This window comes from Xiphophorus maculatus, chromosome 19 (genome assembly GCF_002775205.1).
Source record: "Xiphophorus maculatus strain JP 163 A chromosome 19, X_maculatus-5.0-male, whole genome shotgun sequence".
NCBI classification, from domain to species: Eukaryota; Metazoa; Chordata; class Actinopteri; order Cyprinodontiformes; family Poeciliidae; genus Xiphophorus; species Xiphophorus maculatus.
The window spans coordinates 6,325,677-6,343,625 of NC_036461.1; the positions used below are offsets into that span (position 1 = coordinate 6,325,677).

Consider the following 17,949-nt stretch of genomic DNA (forward strand, 5'->3'; position numbering starts at 1 on the left):
AGAGATGCTGAGTGCGCGTGCGTGTGTGTGTGTGTGTGTGTGTGGCGCTGAGTGAGGAGCGGGTGGGGGGGGTTGTTATTGTGAATGAGGGAAACCATGACGTCATCGAACCGATGTCAACAAAGCAGCTCCTGAATCACAGAACGCGCTCCATGTCCACACTCAGACCCGGGTTCGGATCCATGCGGACCCGCAGCGCTCGGTGACGGTCCACACTCAGACCCCGGTTCGGCACCATGCGGACCCGCTGTGATCTGTGACGGGGCCGTGGACGCGCAGGAGGAGCCGGTGAGTCTCCAGAAGCGGCCGCTGCGGCTGCATGCGTCCCAGTGAGGGTGTCTCCTCGGCGGTTCGGAGCCGCTGGGTGAGTCCGGTTGGAACTTGCGACCCAACCGTGCGTGGGTGTGATTTACAAGCCTGACACGAGGCTGTGCACGCGCCTCCAGCCACCGTGCACGGGAGCTGCGGGTCTTTGTGTTGGCGGGTTCACTCGGTTGTTTTACTCCGCGGGGAGCAGGACAAAGGAAGCGGCCGCCGCTCCGCCCTCAGCCGGGGGAACAAAGCGCTGAGGGCCGGTGCAGCAGCCGCGGCGAGCCGCTGGAACCAGAACCAGCAGCTGCAGCTCTCAGAACCGCATCGTCTGAGCGCCTGACAGCGTGCATGTGTCGCGCACACGCCTGGTTGTGCAGGATGAGCTCTTTGTTTTCCAGCTTCTCCTCGGAGCTGCGGGTGATTCTGCTGGTCATGAACACAGCCAGGATGGATCCAGATCAGCGTCCAGGTGCTGGTCCAGATCCGGAAGGGCTGGTTCTGGATCCCAGCTGCTCGTGTTGCTAAGTTTGGACCCGTCAGAGCTGTAAAAAGATAATTACAGTGCGGTTGTTGTTTAGGATCGCTCTGTTCTTTTGCAGACCATAAATTCCTTCAGAATGAAACTTGGAAAGTTTAAATGATGATAGACCAAACACTTATTTGTGAAGTAGATGGTAGAGTATTTATTAATAAAATCTGAAAAGTGTGGCTTGCAGATATATTGACTTTTTCTGAGTAGACGTTTTATTTAACCACCTTTGGCTCCAATTACAGCTGCTGTCAGTTTTGTAAATTTAGATTCGACCCCCCACCCATTTTTTTGTCTGAAAAAACAACCAGATTGGATGAAAATTGTCTTTAAAAATAAATTCTCAGTTGGATTCAGGTCTGAACTTTGATTAGGACGTATTAAAATATATGGGTATACTTTGATTCAAAACCATTGTAGCTCTGGTTGTATGTGTAGGGTAGCAGTTTTTCTGGAAATTGAAACTCAACAGTCTCAAATCTTCTGTCGATAACAATCTGAAAAGTGTGGCTTGCAGATATATTCTCCCACCGGAGTCGATGCTTTGTTGAATAATTTTTTGATCCAATTACAGCTGCAAGTCTTTTGTCTCCACCAGCTTTTCAAATGCAGATATAAAGCTTTATGTTTTGCTCCTTTCTTTGCAAAACCAGCGATGTAACTCAGACAGATCGGATGCAAATTGCCTGTAGAAATGAATTCTCTTCAATTCTCAGTTGGATTTAGGCCTGAGCTTTGATTAGGACATTCTAACATGGATATGTACTTTTATTACATGTTCCTGCTGGAGAAGAAGAATAGCATCACCCTTCCATGATACAACCACAACAATGTTTTTTACTATGGATGCTGATTTTTTTGTTTTGTTTTTATTGAGCCATTATTTTATAGCCTAGCCTTTCAGGGCTGCAGGTAACGCTTATAGTAGTAATACATAGTTTTTGATGATTAATTGATAAATCAAATAATTCATACATTCTGCAGATTTATTTGATCACTTTAGCCTTTTTTCTTTTTTTTTTTTTACAATATAAGAAACATTAAAAGATGCACTTTTTGAACCAAATAAAGCTAGAACTATGATACTAGATGAGTTTTGGGTAGAATATATTTACAGAAAAAGATTTTTTTTTAAATGGTAAATCCAAAATATATATAATTTTTGCAACATTTTGGCTTAAATATGCATTGAGTGTGTTGTTATTTCACAAATAGTCTTTTTGCTGAAGTATGTATGTTCATTTTTTAATCAACTACTTAATTAATTGATTAATCAATTAATCACGAATAATCAAATTAATCGTTCCAATCCAAAACCCTCCTTTAAACTTCCCCACATCTTAATCCCTGTTCCTTGGTTTCATGACGTATTATAATGTATAATTTTACGTCCCATTAATGTATAAGCACCACTTTATGTTGTAACAAGACAAAATGTAAAAAAATTTAAATTTTTTTTACATTTTGTGAAGATTTTTAAGATTCATGGTCTTGTAAACATCTCTATGTTTTTCAGAGAGAGAAACAGCAGAAACACAAATGGGCTGATTTCTGCTGTTTATCTGCTTCTTGGGTGATGCTTTAGTGTTGCAGTAAAACATCGGATCCTGATTTTTCGCACTGAGTTTTAAGTCGATGTTTCGGTTCTGCGGCGTCTGGAGAAGTTAATTGTATTTATTAAAGTCAAACTAGTGGAACTGCAGGAATATCCAGGTTCTTTTAACAAATCTTGATGATCTCTGGTACTTTTTCTGCCTTGAAAACACCACTAACCACAAACACCGCTAACAGTTTGTGTTTGGATTCTCCAGGTTTTGTTTTGATTCAGCTTCTCGCTCTTGTCTGACTGCTATTAGGGTTTTAATGTGTGACTCGTGTCACTTTGCTTTCCCTGAAACCTGAGGTGTCTGATCCATTTTCTACTTCCTCAGCCGCCTGCAGGCCGGGTTTTCTCATCCGAGTCCATCCAACACCAAGGCGAAACTGAACCCAAGGGTTCACTGCAAAAACACAAAATCTTACCAAGTAATTTTGGTTTAGTTTCTCGTGCAAATGTCTTAGTACACTTAAAATAAGACAAAAGAAATTTACAAGTAACTTTTCGGAAAGATATATGGGATTGTTTAAGTAAATAATTCCTTAATATTGATAAAAACATTTCGGTTCAGTTGGTGATTATTTCACTTAAACACAGAAAAAGCTCCTATATCTTGCTGAAAAGCTACTTATTTTAAGTGTACAAAGATATTTTCACTGGAAACTAGTTGGTCAATTTTGTATTTTCACAGTGTTAGCATTGAACTGATGGTTTCCAACCTGGACAGACTGGTTCTTTCTATCTGAGCTGAAGAGAAATATTAGAAACAAAAACTTTTCGTCCTGCATCTGATTCAGCAGTCGATGGTTTGTGTCATCAGATCTATACAGGAGAGGATGAGGAGGGATCGGCAGCCCTCAGGATGAAGGTTCTGGGTGACCTCAGAGTTCAGGTTTCCGGATCCCAGCAAGAAGCGTGTCTGCGAACAGAAAAGGAGATGATGATGTCACAGCAGGATGTTTATCAGGATCTCCTCTGGGATGTCTGCCGGTCATTTGTGGATCAGATTTACCAGCATCTTTCCCCGTTAATCTGCCGCTCTGCAGCGTTTCTGCTGGTTAATTAATCCTGAGGATTTCACTGCTGCAAATGGAGAAAAATATGGTAACCTGTTCTACGTTTACTGCAGGGTGAAAGGGAACGTATTGGTGGATGATATGGGCTTAAAGTTTTATCACAACATTTTGTGCTAAAAGTGATAATATCACAGCAAGCATAGCTCCGTAAACACAAATACTGCTTTTGAAAAACATTCCCATTTGTAAAGAAGTGAGATTTATATCACTAAACGGCACACAGTAACTGCATTAAGTCGTATTTATTGATCTTTATTGATACTTTCATAGAAAAAACTGTGAAGAAAATAGTAAAGCCAGCAATCCTGACAATATGTCTCAGTAAATTTCTATTAATGTCAATAAAAAAAAAACTAACAATTAGCTACAAAATGTGTTTTTACTTTTTTATCCACCATTTGTATTAAGAAATTGTCAATAAGAATCAGTAAATTAGAAAATGTAATTAAATCCAGGGTAGTTTAGTGATATAATTTTAGCTTTTTGAAGTACAGTATATGAACATGTGTTGCAAATTCCATACAGTAAGTTATTTTTGGTCTGATTTGTAGCTCAAATAGCTTAGTAATCTTGAAATATGACAAACTAACTTAGAAGTAACTTTTCAGCAAGATAAAATAACTTGTTTTTAATTAAACATTCCTCAAATTGAAAAAGTTTTCGTTCCACTGGTGCATTATTTCATTTATAGTAAGAAATTTTCCATGTTATAAGTGAAACAATCTGCCAGTGGAACTAGAACTTTGTTGCTAGGTGATGGGCGGGGCTTGGCTTGGGTTGCTAGGTAACAGCTCTATGACTGTTGGTAGTGATAAGTGAAATAATCTGCCAGTGGAATTAGTATATATATATATATTTTTTTTTATCAATAATGAGTTATTGACTTTAATCAAGCTCATATCTTTCTGAAAAGTTATTTATAAGTTAGCTTTGTCTTATTTTCTTATTTTAACTGTACTAAGACATTTGCACCAGAAAGTACTTTTGTGAGTTACTTAAAAAAAAATAGAAGTAATAAATGTTACTCTTGTCGTAATTTTAAAAATGTATTTCTCAATAGAGCCACAAAATATTATAATAAAATTTTAAATACATATCCCCTAGTCACGACGGTCTTAAACAGGGTGTAATTTATTTTATTCATTACAGGAACAGTGCATGTTAATAACATTTCTGTCAATGTGCCAGAGTTAGCTAGGAGCATAATGAAGCAGGTTTCAGCCGGTTGTAGCAGAATATTGCTGGATGTGTCTGGATGTAGAGAGTAGATTTTAATGGACTAGAATGAATCAGGGGTGGGAAGGAACAAGATGCAGCACATTAGAGCAACGTAGAGCTGGATGGAGGCAGAAGATGTGAAGTGCATTACGGGAGGATGTTTTAAAAAAGCGGTATTATTTATTTTTCAGGCAAATAGTGGCAATTTATCAAGTAACAATGTTAACTTAAGTTGCTTTAAAACTGCTATATATTTGAACAATTTTTGATTTTGTAATTGGGGCTCTGTCGCTTTAAGAAAGTCCTGCTCTTTAAAACACTCTGCCTTCAGCGAGTTATCACATCCCTACTCCCCTATTAACTGTTTTTTACAGCGTTCACTGCAAAAACACAAAATCAAAACAAGTAATTTCGGTCAAATTTCCAACACAAATATTTTAGTACACTTGAAATAAAATAAAACTAAATTAGAAGTTACTTTTAATCAAGAAATATGAGCTTTTTAAAAGTAATTCTTTAATATTGATGTAAAACGTACTTTTCCCATTGGCAGATTATTTCACGTATAACTCAGTAGAAATGTTTTGCTTTAAGAGAAATAATCTGCCAGTGGAACTGGTACTTTTTCATCAATATTGAGGAATTATTGACCTAAAACTAGCTCAGATTTTTTTGCTGAAAAGTTACTTGTAAGTTAGTTTTGTCTTATTTCAAATGTACTAAAATATTTGCTCTAGAAATTAGATAAAAAATACTTGGTAATATTTTATGTTTTTGCAGTGTTGCACTGAGAAGTAGCTTGTGAAATGAGCTCAGCTGATGTGCAGTTTGAACAGATGTTTGCTAATTGCTGCTAGCTAGTCTGAAGGAGCTCATTTTCGGGGAAGGCTGGAGGTGGGGCTAGGTCCATCCAGGCGTTTTCCAAACCTGAATGGTTGCCATGGAGATTAAAGGATTTCTCAAACATGTGTGAAAGGATTAAGGCAACAGTCCAGGTGTGTTTCTGATGATGGAATAAGAAGGTTGATTTTACATTATGCTGCCATTTTAAATGAAAGCAACACCCTGAATGGAAACTGAACAATAACAGTCAGTCCTGAGAGGTCACTCCTCCTCTAACCCGCCGTGTGATTGGATGAAAAGGAGCGGAGACAGATTGCAAAACACAAGATCAGGATGGAAACGTGACGCGTGGCTGTTCTGGTGATCCTCACGGACGCAGCAGATAGTCTAAGCAAATGATGATGATGATGATGGTCAGTATGTGGATTCACAGTGAGCCTTCAGAGGTGGGCTGCTTCAGCAGGTCTGAGTCAGCACAACGCTCCCACACACACACACACGCATCCCCACACCCACAGACTGCACACACACACACGCCCACACACACACACACACACACACACGCAGAGACTGCACACTCAGCTGTCTGCAGGGAGGATTTATGAACGGCTGAATCACAAAGAAGCAGCTCTGCCTGCAGTCTGTGTGCACAGCTGCCGCTCTCTTTAAAGCTCAACTCTACGTAGATCTACAACTGCATGCTTTAGGGTTGAAACGATTAATAAATTTTTAAAAATAATCGTCAACTAATTTAGAAATCAATTAATCTCTAAATAGAGACTCAAAAAAGGCAATTTGCTGAGAGAACAACACAATCAGAGCAGAAATTAAACCAAAACTGTCCAAAATATTTAAACATTTTGTAATTAGGATAAAAAAAAAATTTTTTATCTGAAAATATGTTTTACCCAGAACTCCTCAGGTGGCATAATTTTAGCTTCGCCTGGTTAAAATTCTGTAAACAAATCTTTTATTCAGGACCGTTTGCTATCCTATTATTAAATCGTTAATCCAAAAATTGATCAGATCAGTTGAACAAGAAGGCCTGAGCTTTTCACATGTTGATCCTTTGCTACAAATGATCAATAATACACAAAACAATTATTGTGTTGTAAGCAATAAAATGTTTATGTTCTTATTTAAAAAGGAATTAAATTATTTATTTGCATCTTTTAATGTGTTTCTAATATTATATAAAATAAGCTGAAGTGGACAAAAGAAAAATCAGCAGAATGTTAACCTGATTGTCAAAATAATCTATAGAATTTATAGAATTACTAAAATAATTGTTAAAGATAAATCATGCAAATGTAAATTATTTAAATTTGTCATATGAATTGATTTATTGATTATTGTGACGGGCCGAGTAGCAAGATACAGAGGGATGCAGCAGGATTACAATGTAGCAGCAAGCAGCAAAAACACAAAATCATACCAAGTATTTTTATTTTAGTGCAAATATCCTAGTACATTTAAAATAAGACAAAACTAACTTAAAACTTACTTCCCATCAAGATAAACTTGTTTTAAGTAAATAATTCTTTAATATAGGTAATAAAAGTACCAATTCCAGTGAAAGAAATTTGCCAGTGGAACTAGTACTTTAAAAAAAAAAACTATATTAAATTATTTACTTAGTTCTATATCTTTCTAAAATGTTACTTTTAAGTTAGTTTGTTTAATGTCAAGTGTACTAGGATATTTGCACAAGAAACTAGACAAAATGCTTGGCAAGACTTTGTGTTTTTGCAGTGTAGGATGTGTTAGGATTTAAACAGAGAGCAAAATGATGAAGCTGGATGTAGTAAGAAACAGAAAACAGCAGCAGAATGCAAATGAGTGGAGGAAGGTGTAGCGGGATGCAGCTGGAAGTATTTTCTCACAGTGAGATGCAACAAAATGAAGGGATATGCAGCAGGATGCAGGAGCCTGATGTTGGGTATAAACCTTTGACATAAGCCTGGTGCAACAAGCAATAAATCAATTAATTGCATGATGAATTAAGATGAGTGCAATAATTTTTTTTTTCTTGATTGTTTTTCTTGTCTCTCTTTTTCTACTAAAGACTAGATGACAAAAAGGTTCGGTCTGGTGCTTCGGTCTCAACTAGTCCCGGTTTTAATGGGTAATTTTGCTGACAGACTTCATCGTCCATTTTATTTTTGTTGTTTTATTTATTTTGGATATTCAAAATGTCTTCCAGTCCCACACTGCAAAAACACACAATTTTACCAAGTATTATTGGTGAAAATATCTTGGTACACTTTAAATAAGACAAACTAACTTAAAAGTGACTTTTCAGCAAGATGTAGAGGCTTGTTTTACGTAGATAATTTCTTCATATTTAGGAAAAAGTACTTTAAATTAACTTATAACATGAGAAAAAATTTCTTGTTATAACTGAAATAATCTGCCAATGGGACCATTATGTTTACATCAATATAAAGAAATTATTTACGCAAAACCAGCCTCTATATCTTGCTAAGAAGTTATTTGTATATTAGTTTTGTTTTATTTCAAATGTACTAAAATATTTGCACTAGAAACTAAACCAAAAATACTTGCCGTTTTTGCAGTGCAGTGCTAAAATGCTCATTCGAAATTAAAGTTTATTGAGCTTTGAGAGGGTGTACTTGCATTTTTATCCCGTTACGATTGAAAATGATCTCAAAACAACAATATTATTGTTTATTGCAATAATTTCTGGGACAGTTTATCATCCAGAAAAATCCACTTTGCGACAGGCCTACTTTAGCATGTGATTTTCACACCACAGATGTGTTCTGTCTGTTTGTATCTGATGGCTTTCTGAACAGAGAACAAGACGTTTAGATATGCTTCAACCCGAGTTATATCAGAATTTCTGTATTGATTTATAGTAAACTGATAACTCCTGTGTCTTCATTCTGCATGTAGTTTGTGCAGGGTGTCAGAGGAAGTGATGTCGGAGCAGCAGCATGACAGTCAGGCGTCAGCGCCGGTGTACGTGTACGAATCCAAGGTGCACTGTGCCAACGTGCTGCTGAGCCTGGAGGAACAGCGGCGGCGGGGGCTCCTCTGTGATGTCACGGTGCTGGTGGAGGGCAGGGAGGTCCGGGCCCACCGGGCCGTCCTGGCTGCCAGCAGCAGCTACTTCCTACAGGTCCTGCTGGGACACAGCGAGTCGCCAGGCAGCGCTGAACCCATCATCAGCCTGCCAGACAAGGTGAGGGGCAAAATGACAGGAAGGAGAGATGATGCTTTTCTTCCTTTTGTGAAGTTTTTAGCAAGCAGAGCTAAATCAAAGCAACAGACAGGCTGAACTCCATCTGTCCAGTCGTGTTAAAGCGGAGCTCTCTTCCGTGTTTCATGATCTTATTGGTCTGCTGTGAAGCCTGAAGGGATGCTGATGTGAGCACAAACCACACAGATGGACAAAGATGATGCTGACAACAGTGAAGGAGGAGGAAGCAGAGGATGATGAAGGTTGAAAGAGACCGAATCATTCAGGACACAAAAGATCAACAAAGCAGGAAGAGGAAAACATGGCGAATATTTGATTTTTCTGAAAGCACCTCCTTTTATTTTTCAACTATTTATACCTCACAGTGCCTTTTTGCAGTCGTATACAACATAAAACAGGAGGACAATTAGCAGGATTTTAAGTAATAGACCAATTTAAGAACACAAGTTTTCATTTAAAGTTATCTAAAGTTGATGGAGCTAGCGATTAATTGATAAGTAACCATTTTCTTAAAAGTTTTCTCTTGTATCAAGAGGCTCAACCGTTTTTCCTTAACATAGGGTGACCAGACGTCCTCTTTATCCCGGACATGTCCTACTTTTCAGACCTAAAAAGATGTCCGGGGGGAATTTAAAAATCGTCCGGGATTTTGGTCAACTGCCTCAAAACACATTACATAGCTTACAGTGCATTGTGATTACATTGCCACTCCGTTCCACTACTCCATTCCAGGTTTTAGTCACGCCCTTCTCCCCAAATCCAATCACGTTGCATTATGTGTGCGAGTGTGTGTGGGAAAAGTAAAGATACCCCTTGGCGCCCCTCCCCCCTCCCCCCTCCCTCCCGCCCCCTGCACGTTGTCCTCGTTTTCCCAAAGTAAAATATGGTCACCCTACTTAACATACATGGCTAAATTTGTCATATGTTGAATTTAAGGAAAACATAACATTTTTCATTTTATTTGAGTCAATCAAGTACTGTAATAAACAGAAAATTGTGTTTCCCACCCAGATTATTATACGAAGATATTTTAAAAAATAAAACAAAACAGGAACCTCCTAAGTTGCTGAATAGAAAAATAAAAAATTAAAAGAATGAAAATATATCCTTAAACTCCCTTGAACATAGATATTAATAGAAGTACCGTCGGTCGTTGCTCTTTTGCATGCTCTGTTTTGACCGTTTCCATTCTGGTATGACCGTCATCTTTGTGTCAATCCGCTAATGAATGACCAGTGGCGCCCTCTGCTGGATGGCGGCCAAACTACAACACTAAAAGAATATCTAATCAGGCATTATTACTGAATTGGCTCAATTAATTTTAATCTAATAAACCATTAATCGACAGTTAATTGTAATTCTCTTACTTTTTTGCATCCCTAGACCTAAATATGCCTTACACATAAACTGTGTTTATTTTTCTGCAGGTGACAGCTAATGGTTTTGCTCCGCTGCTCCAGTTCGCCTACACCGCCAAGCTGGTGTTAAGTCAAGAAAACATCCATGAGGTCATTCGGTGTGCCGACCTCCTTGGTGTGCACAACTTGGAGGATTCCTGCTTCCAGTTTCTTCAGGCTCAGTTGGAGAGTGACGGACAGCACTCCAGAAATTGCAAGGTGCAATACGATGAAGAGGATACCGTCTTTTCCCAAGACGTTTCCTTTGATAGCGGTTCAGAGACAAAGAAGGAAAGCTCTCTAACAGCTGATGCTGCTTCTCCTCATGAAGATCTTCCACAAAGTCCAAAGTCCTGGAAGTACCAGGAACAGGTTTGCGATGACAAGCACAATGGATTAGGTCAACAGACCATTCCCACTCTAACCAGTTCAGAGTCGACAGACTCCGGTGCTGCTCCCCAGACCCTTCTCAACCCCTCCAGGATTAAAGAGGAGCCCTTTGATGAATCAGGACACGAGAGGAACGGCTTCAACGCAGAGTTTGGTACTGAAGAGGTTCTGGAGATGGAGCTGGAAGTGGAGGGAGTTCCAGTTGCAGATAAGCCGTCTGCGGATGGAGAATTAGCCTCGTCCTGCCTGCGTTCATACCTCCAGCGAGGCGGCCTGGATCTTGGCACCATGACTGGCAGCACCATTCAGCAGCTTCTCTCCAACCATCTGTCCATCAGCCACTACAGGGAGCTGCTCAAAGACAGGCAGAGGAGTAAGATGGACTCTCTAAGCCAATCCAACCTCAACCTCAATGATAGAGACATGCAGCAATCCAAGACGTCTTCGTCTCGGTATGAAGGCGAGCCGGACAGATGTACCGTCATTTTCTCCTCTGCTGCTGGTGAGCAACCTTTGTTGTCCAACAGAGAAAAAACCTCAGCCATGGAGCAAGTGGAGACTTCCTCACCTCATCTGACATGCCTCACCAGCTCTCCTGTCTCCATCAAGACATTAGCTGCGTCTCCTGTACCATCCGAATCCCAAACTCAGACTCCCAGCTCCCACTCCTCATATCCAGATGACATAGCCACTGGTAGCTCGCCGTCCAGCCTGGCCTTTGACCTCTCTTCTGCCCCACATGTCAGCTCAGTCTCGGCTCTTCCTCATTGTCTGGTCGGAGTGGTGGAAGCCCGGACGCCACTCAGAAGTGAGGTTGTCTTCAGCCAGGGCCACATCAAGATCAAAAGTGAGCAGGAGTTTGGTACCAGTGGAGGAAACTCCAGCGATGAGTCCGAATCATTCTCAGAAGATGACAGTGAAGGTGGATCCAGAGTCTCTGGCCCTGAGGTTAGTAGTTAGCTTCTTTCTATTCGCATTTTAAGATCACACTTCAGAAGATGGACTGCGTTGTGTTCATGTGCGCGATGGAGGCTAAAAAGCTGCCAAAAGATGGCGCTATTGCTGTTCTTAGTTTTCACAGTTTTTGTTTTTCCGGAAAACAAAAACTCTACTAAATCCATATTTTTATAATCTAGTTACTTAAATGTAAGTAAATATCTTTAATATTGTGGTTTTGAGCAACTGCACAAAAAACAAGTTTTTTCTAATAAATCTGGTAATGCTCAGATATCCTAGCTTTCCTAGCAGGCCTTGAACGCAGCATTAACAATATTTATTCTTGGATATTCTAGCTTATATTTATTGAGGTATGGATTTATGCATTGTGTTATACACATTCGTGAATTATGTTGTGCGCTTACAAATCTTATTGTACGCTAATTACTAATTTAGCTGCAGAGTGGTTGAAGAATGCAGATGATCCGTAGATGCAAACAGGATTTGATTAGTCTGATACTGACACCTGCTGGCTGTTACACCGCATTACACTCACCTGCCTTCATGCGGCGGATTTTCTCCGATTCTTGATCTTGTTTAAGGTCAGAGTTTCTGCGCCCTGGTTCTTACTGCGACGGAGAATTTGGCTTACAATAAGAAGAAATAATTAATAAAAACATAACATTACGAGAATAAAGTCAAAATATTAATAGAATGAAGTCGTGGTGTTGCCAAAATACAGTCATAACATTACGAGAGTAAAGCCACAATATAAAGAAAATAAAGTCGAAATATTAGGACTTTATTATATACTACTTAATTCTCGTAATATTATGACTAATGTGTTAATATTAATACGTATTCTTGTGATGTTTGGACTTCATTCTGGTAATTATATTACTTTTTTTACACTCAGTCGTAGTTTAAATCCTTCTCTGCTATCAGTTCTTGTTGAACTTAAGCCGAAGAGGTAATTTAATAACATTCATTTCTGTCATATATTTTTGGTGCAGAAACACGTCAAAATATTTTTGGTCAGTGGATCCTGAGATAGTTGTCAGTAAAGATGTTAATGTGGTTTGAATCTGCAGTTTTTATCATGAATTTAAACTTTCCTGCCGTCAGACCGGACCTGATCAGATTGAACTCCTCGGTTCTTTCAGGTGAAGCTGCCGTTCCCTGTGGATCAGATCTCCAACCTGCCTCGCAACGACTTCCAGGTCCTCATCAAGATGCACAAACTGACCTCAGAGCAGCTGGAGTTCATCCATGACATCCGGAGGCGCAGCAAAAACCGGATCGCTGCTCAGCGCTGCCGCAAGAGGAAGCTGGACTGCATTCAGAACCTGGAGATGGAGATCCGAAAACTGGTACGGGCTTAAAAACACACACTTAGCATAAAATTACCCCAACAACCCAAAACCTACGTAGTAAAGATTATGAACCTCTGAGTTACTTCTAACAAAGGCTGGACTAGGGCTGAAGCGATTAATCATGTTGAAACAATTATTGAAATAATTGTCAACTAATTTAGTAATCGGTTAACTAGAGTAGAGACTAAATGAAAGATCTTTTGCTGAAAAAGCGTACAAAAGTGAACAAAAAAGTACATATTTAGTGTTTAAGATAAAAAAAAAAACAACAGCTCCTCAAGTGGTTTAGTTTTAGCTTCACCTGATCACTCAGATTTTCTAAAATAAAACTCCTCTTAGACAGTTTTTGCTCTCCTCTTATAAATCAATAAATGCAAATTAACTCCACTTTGTTTTGATGTTAAGAAAAGAAGAAAAGGCTGAACTTAGAAGTATTTTTAGAAGTATTTATTTTAGCTGCAGATGCATCCTTTGCTACAAATAATCAAAAATCACTAAAGAAATACTATGTTATTGCATTTTAGGCAATAAAATTCCTTATTTAAAAAAAAGGAATTTATTTATTCTTATTTGCATGTTTTTATGTTTTTCTAATATTGTATAAAAAAAGGTTTATATGTAGAAATTGCAAAATGTGCCAAGTTTCCTTTATCTGACTTATCGTCAGAATAATCAATAGATTAATTGATAAAAAATTGGTTGCAGCCCTATTACGCACCTTTTGCTATCAAATTATTGATCGATTAATCAAAAAAAAATGGTCAGCAATATAAAATTTATATACTGCATTGATGTTACGTCAAGTGAAAGGGCTTGGAAGTATGTTTTTAGTTGCAGGTGCATCCTTTGCTACAAATGATTATGATTTTATGCAATAAAAGGTTTATTTTCTTATTTGAATTGAGTCCTTTTACTTATTTGGATATTTTAATGTAACGAATTAAATAAAAAATGCAGAATTTGTCAGTTTGTTTTATCTGATTAATTGATTAATCGTCAGAATAATTGATGGATTATTCTGTAACTAAAGTAATCGTTAGTTGCAGTTGAACTCAGTTTGTTTCTTTGTTCTGACTTTGAGATTTGACCCAGTTGTGTGTTTTCTGGATGCAGGTGTCCGAGAAGGAGAAGCTGCTGAGTGAGAGGAACCAGCTGCAGGTCTGCATGTCCGAGCTCTGGCAGAACCTCTCCTTCCTCTCGCAGCAGGTGTGCAGAGAGGTCCAAACCAACCAGACTCCGCCCGCCTCCACCACCATCGACCTCACCTCAGATTCTTCAGACCAGGATCCCGTGAAACCCAGATCCGGCATGGTTGGCGAGAACTCTGAAGAGCTGGAGAGCAGACGGAAAGTCCAGGACGTGTTCGGTCGGAAGGAGCAGAACTCAGACGGTCCAGTGGTTCTGGTATCCAGTGAGGAATTGTGTAGCCCCACAGTGACAGTGGATTTCTGTCAGGAGATGACGGTGAAGTGCACAACGGAAGAGCCGGACACGCAGGACTCGTCTTGAGCAGAACTGGTTTGTTTACCTGTCTGACACACCTGTGATCTCATTAGTACTAATGGAGGTGGGCTTTTTTTTATTTGGACAGGTGAGAATGAGCAAGTCGGCAGCTTATTTCCTATTTTTAAACGATCCATTCTCCCGTTTATCTCGTTTTGTTTTCTCAGGAAATGTACAAACTGTTCAGTTTTCTCCTCCTTAACTTCTCTTTAAGTATAACAAAAATAAGTGTAACTGGTTTAACCTGAGGACCAAACCAGATTCTGTAAAGGTGAGGAAGCCTCAGAGCTGCATGTAGGTCTAAAAAGAAAACCAGTTTAAAACCAGTGAGAGCTGCTGTTTACAAAACGATTCAACTTTGACCTGCTGATGTCTGTCAAAGAGGTTCCAGCTGTTGGTGGAGCAGTTTTCTTGGAAAACATGGAGGTACTGACATATACACTGCAAAACAACAACATTTTACAAGGTATTTTGGTCTAGTTTTTAGTACAAAAACTTTAGTACAAGTAAGATAAGATAAAACTAACTTACAAGTACATTTTCAGCAGGAAATAGGTCAGTAATTCTTTAAAGTTAATGAAAAAGTTCTAGTTTCACTGGTAGATTATTTCACTTATAACAATACATTTGCCCCATGTTATAAGTGAAATAATCTGCCAGTGGAAATAGTACTTTTCCCATCAACATTACGGAAGTATTCACCTAAACAAGCTCCTGTTTCTTGATGAAAAGTTACTTGTAAGTTAGTTTTGTCTTGCATGAGGAGCTAGACAAAAAAAAATCTTGGTAAGATTTTGTGTTTTTGCAGTGATACTAGCACAATAGATTGAATCAAATTCTGCCTACTTCCATTTTGTATTTGTAAACAAACAGACCGATTTAAACTGATCAAAAGTCAGTTTACTTTTCATTATTGTTAAATATTTTCATGAATTATAGAGTTTGAAAATGTGAATTTTGGTCTGTAACTTCATCCCAATTTGGACCAAAAGGTTCTTATAAAATATGCCACGTTAATCTCTTGGGTGACCTTTTGTTGGCAAATATCATTATTTTTAAGGTGATATTTTAAAAAATCCCTACAGTAGACTACATATAATATAAAAAGTCTGTATGAACTGAGAATATGTCCCTTGAACAGCATACAAACAACTGAGATGACCATTGCCTATGAAAACAAAAATCACCTCATCAAACTTAAGTTTAAATTCTCATCGCCTCATAAGGAGCAAATTCAGCACAAAAAAACAAAACAAAAAAACCCCCAATAAATCTGCAAAATTAGAAGACTAATGTGAAAATATATCGCAAAAGAACAACTCCCATCTTGCTCTTTTGGCTATAATGTTTGGCTATAACATTATAGCCAAACATAATGTTATAGCCAAACATTATAGCAATGTTTGGCTATAATGGACGCCACTATGTTTGAAAATAACGAGAGAAAAAAATCTGCAAAATCATCACAATTCTTCACACACCAGTTGTTTAGCACGGTGGTGGAGGACGGATGACGCCTTCTAGTCACTTATTCTAAAAGCTAAATATCGGTTCAAGCTAGATCTTAAGCGTTAACACATTCGGTTAATCTATATTTAAAAAACCGGCTGAAACAGAGGAATGACAGTGTTGCCATGGCAACATCTGTGGGTCGGCCCTAGCAACGGCCCGCTACTCAGTCGGTTTACATTCCGGCTCGGTGTTTTCAGTATTTCTCACCTCAGTTCACTCTCATCTGTTCAGTATGAAAATCAATGTGTGCATCGCAGCGGTTAAATTGTTTTTACAAACTGCCGCAGTTTATTGGGACTTTCTGGAAAATGGGGGTTACCTCGAAACGGCCAGAGTGGCGTTTCAACAACAGGAAGACTTGGATGGAAAGTCACGTTTTTTTCTGTTTAGTGAAGCAGTTGTTGTCGCAGCTTGACCGGAAGCATGAAATCAATCCTCTAAACGAAATCATTTGATAACTGATCGCTCTGATCATCAAGCACATCCTGGTTTTTGTAGACTCTCACTGCTGCCCCCTGCTGGAAACATCATTACACATATTTTCATATTGTCAACTTCCTAAAAACAAGTAATCTTTTGCCAAGTGATTTATATATATAAAAAAATCTAAATAATCTTTTGGCAACAAAAGAGATGGTGATTTTTAAATGTTTTTTAAAAAAATCACTTCTGGCAAAAAATAACTTAGGCCATATATTTTAGGAAGGTGACACAATTTAATCTAATTTATAAGGAAATATCAATGCAGAATAAGATTCAACCGGACCCAAAATGCATGGATGGATTTGTGTTTTTACTTGTTTCATTTTAACGTGTCTACTAGGGTTTTACAAATGTGTTTTTAAGATTTGATAGTTAAGCTGCAGTTTAACATTCTGATTAAAAAAAGGTTTTCCCTGTGTTCCAGGGAAAACATCAGGCTTCAAAAACACAACCAATACCTTCACGATGAGTTCAGATATTTGAGTTTTGCAGGAACTCCCCTTGTTTTCACAGCCAGAATTTATGTAAATATCTGTAGAAAGAAGATTTGCGTAATTAGTGCAGGTTGGATTTATTAGGATTAGGATTAACTCATTCAGGAATTCAGGTATATTCTTTCACCAGAGTAGATGTTTCCGTTTCTGCTCCCAGTTTCTGCAGCAGCTGCTAAATAAAACCCAAACACCCAGCTCTCCGTGTCGGTGCAACTTTCATATCAACTTTCAAATTCACATATCATGTAAATTTGTCGAGCCGCTGATCAATTTGTTCTGACACACCAGTTTGTCTAATGGTGGATGGTTTGAAGCCAGAGCTCTAAATAAACACTGTGGCACAGTATTGATCGTTGGGATGCCAAATTCATGTGTTGAAAAGTCGATGCAGGAGCACGTGGCTGCACAGAGTGCTGCTGCTGTTTGATTCAGCCTCCAACGTGTTGCAGTGCTGCAGTTGGCCTCCTGTTGTCCACAGTAGGGTCACAGGGTCACTGTGGACACCCACCCACAGCTGGAGATGTTTACCACGGTGGGAGATGTGATCAATTTGAAGCTGCTGTATTCACCTCGATTTATTTATTTGGGTTCTTTGAGGATGAAATTCTTGTTAATCTGGACTTATTTATTTGTTTGGTTGTAATATTTGACCTCCTCCAACCCTGACTATTACACAACAACGTACACAACAAAGGCCCTAGCCTTTGCAAATAGAAAAAAAATAGTACATTTCTGCCAAAAACTTCAGAAAATGTGTAATTTATATTAGAAATGTTCTGGGAAAATGCTTGGAAATGCCTGATCTTGAAAAGTTGAAAGTTTGCTAGAAGAAGCATTGAGAGATGTTAAGATGAATCTGGGAAATTTTCTAGAAAAATCCAGAAAATGTCTCAGTTCCAAAATTTAAACATTTTCCAGAAAAACTCAACTTTTTAGATTAAAAAAACACTTTGAACTTTTTGAGCTCCAAAAGTTGAAATATTTGTAAGAAAAAAAGATAAATTTTTTAGATTAATTTAGAAAATTTTCTACAAAATACTTGGAAATTTCAGCATTTCAGAAG

At 38.5% G+C, this 17,949-nt stretch overlaps 1 protein-coding gene across 3 annotated transcripts; it reads left to right on the forward strand.

Annotated features, from left to right (window-relative positions):
- The first annotated feature begins 95 nt into the window (after positions 1-95).
- LOC106699687 (transcription regulator protein BACH2-like) lies at positions 96-15,414 on the forward strand. 3 transcript variants are annotated; one of them, XM_023353329.1, is made up of 5 exons: positions 96-288; positions 8,492-8,780; positions 10,226-11,533; positions 12,685-12,891; positions 14,008-15,414. In XM_023353329.1, the coding sequence occupies exons 2-5, from the start codon at positions 8,517-8,519 to the stop codon at positions 14,401-14,403; spliced, it is 2,175 nt and encodes a 724-aa protein (XP_023209097.1). In that variant the 5' UTR covers positions 96-288; positions 8,492-8,516; the 3' UTR covers positions 14,404-15,414. The 3 variants fall into 3 exon arrangements, with proteins under 3 accessions (XP_023209097.1, XP_023209099.1, XP_023209098.1); XM_023353331.1 differs by lacking the exon at positions 96-288 and adding an exon at positions 301-364; XM_023353330.1 differs by lacking the exon at positions 96-288 and adding an exon at positions 7,299-7,700.
- Positions 15,415-17,949: the final 2,535 nt, after the last annotated feature.

Bases quoted from the DNA above. Each gene is read 5' to 3' on its own strand.
- LOC106699687 (XM_023353329.1), top strand. From the start codon at position 8,517: ATGTCGGAGCAGCAGCATGACAGTCAGGCGTCAGCGCCGGTGTACGTG. The intron at 8,781-10,225 runs GTGAGGGGCAAA...ATTTTTCTGCAG, and splicing joins TCATCAGCCTGCCAGACAAG to GTGACAGCTAATGGTTTTGC. The intron at 12,892-14,007 runs GTACGGGCTTAA...TTCTGGATGCAG, and splicing joins AGATGGAGATCCGAAAACTG to GTGTCCGAGAAGGAGAAGCT.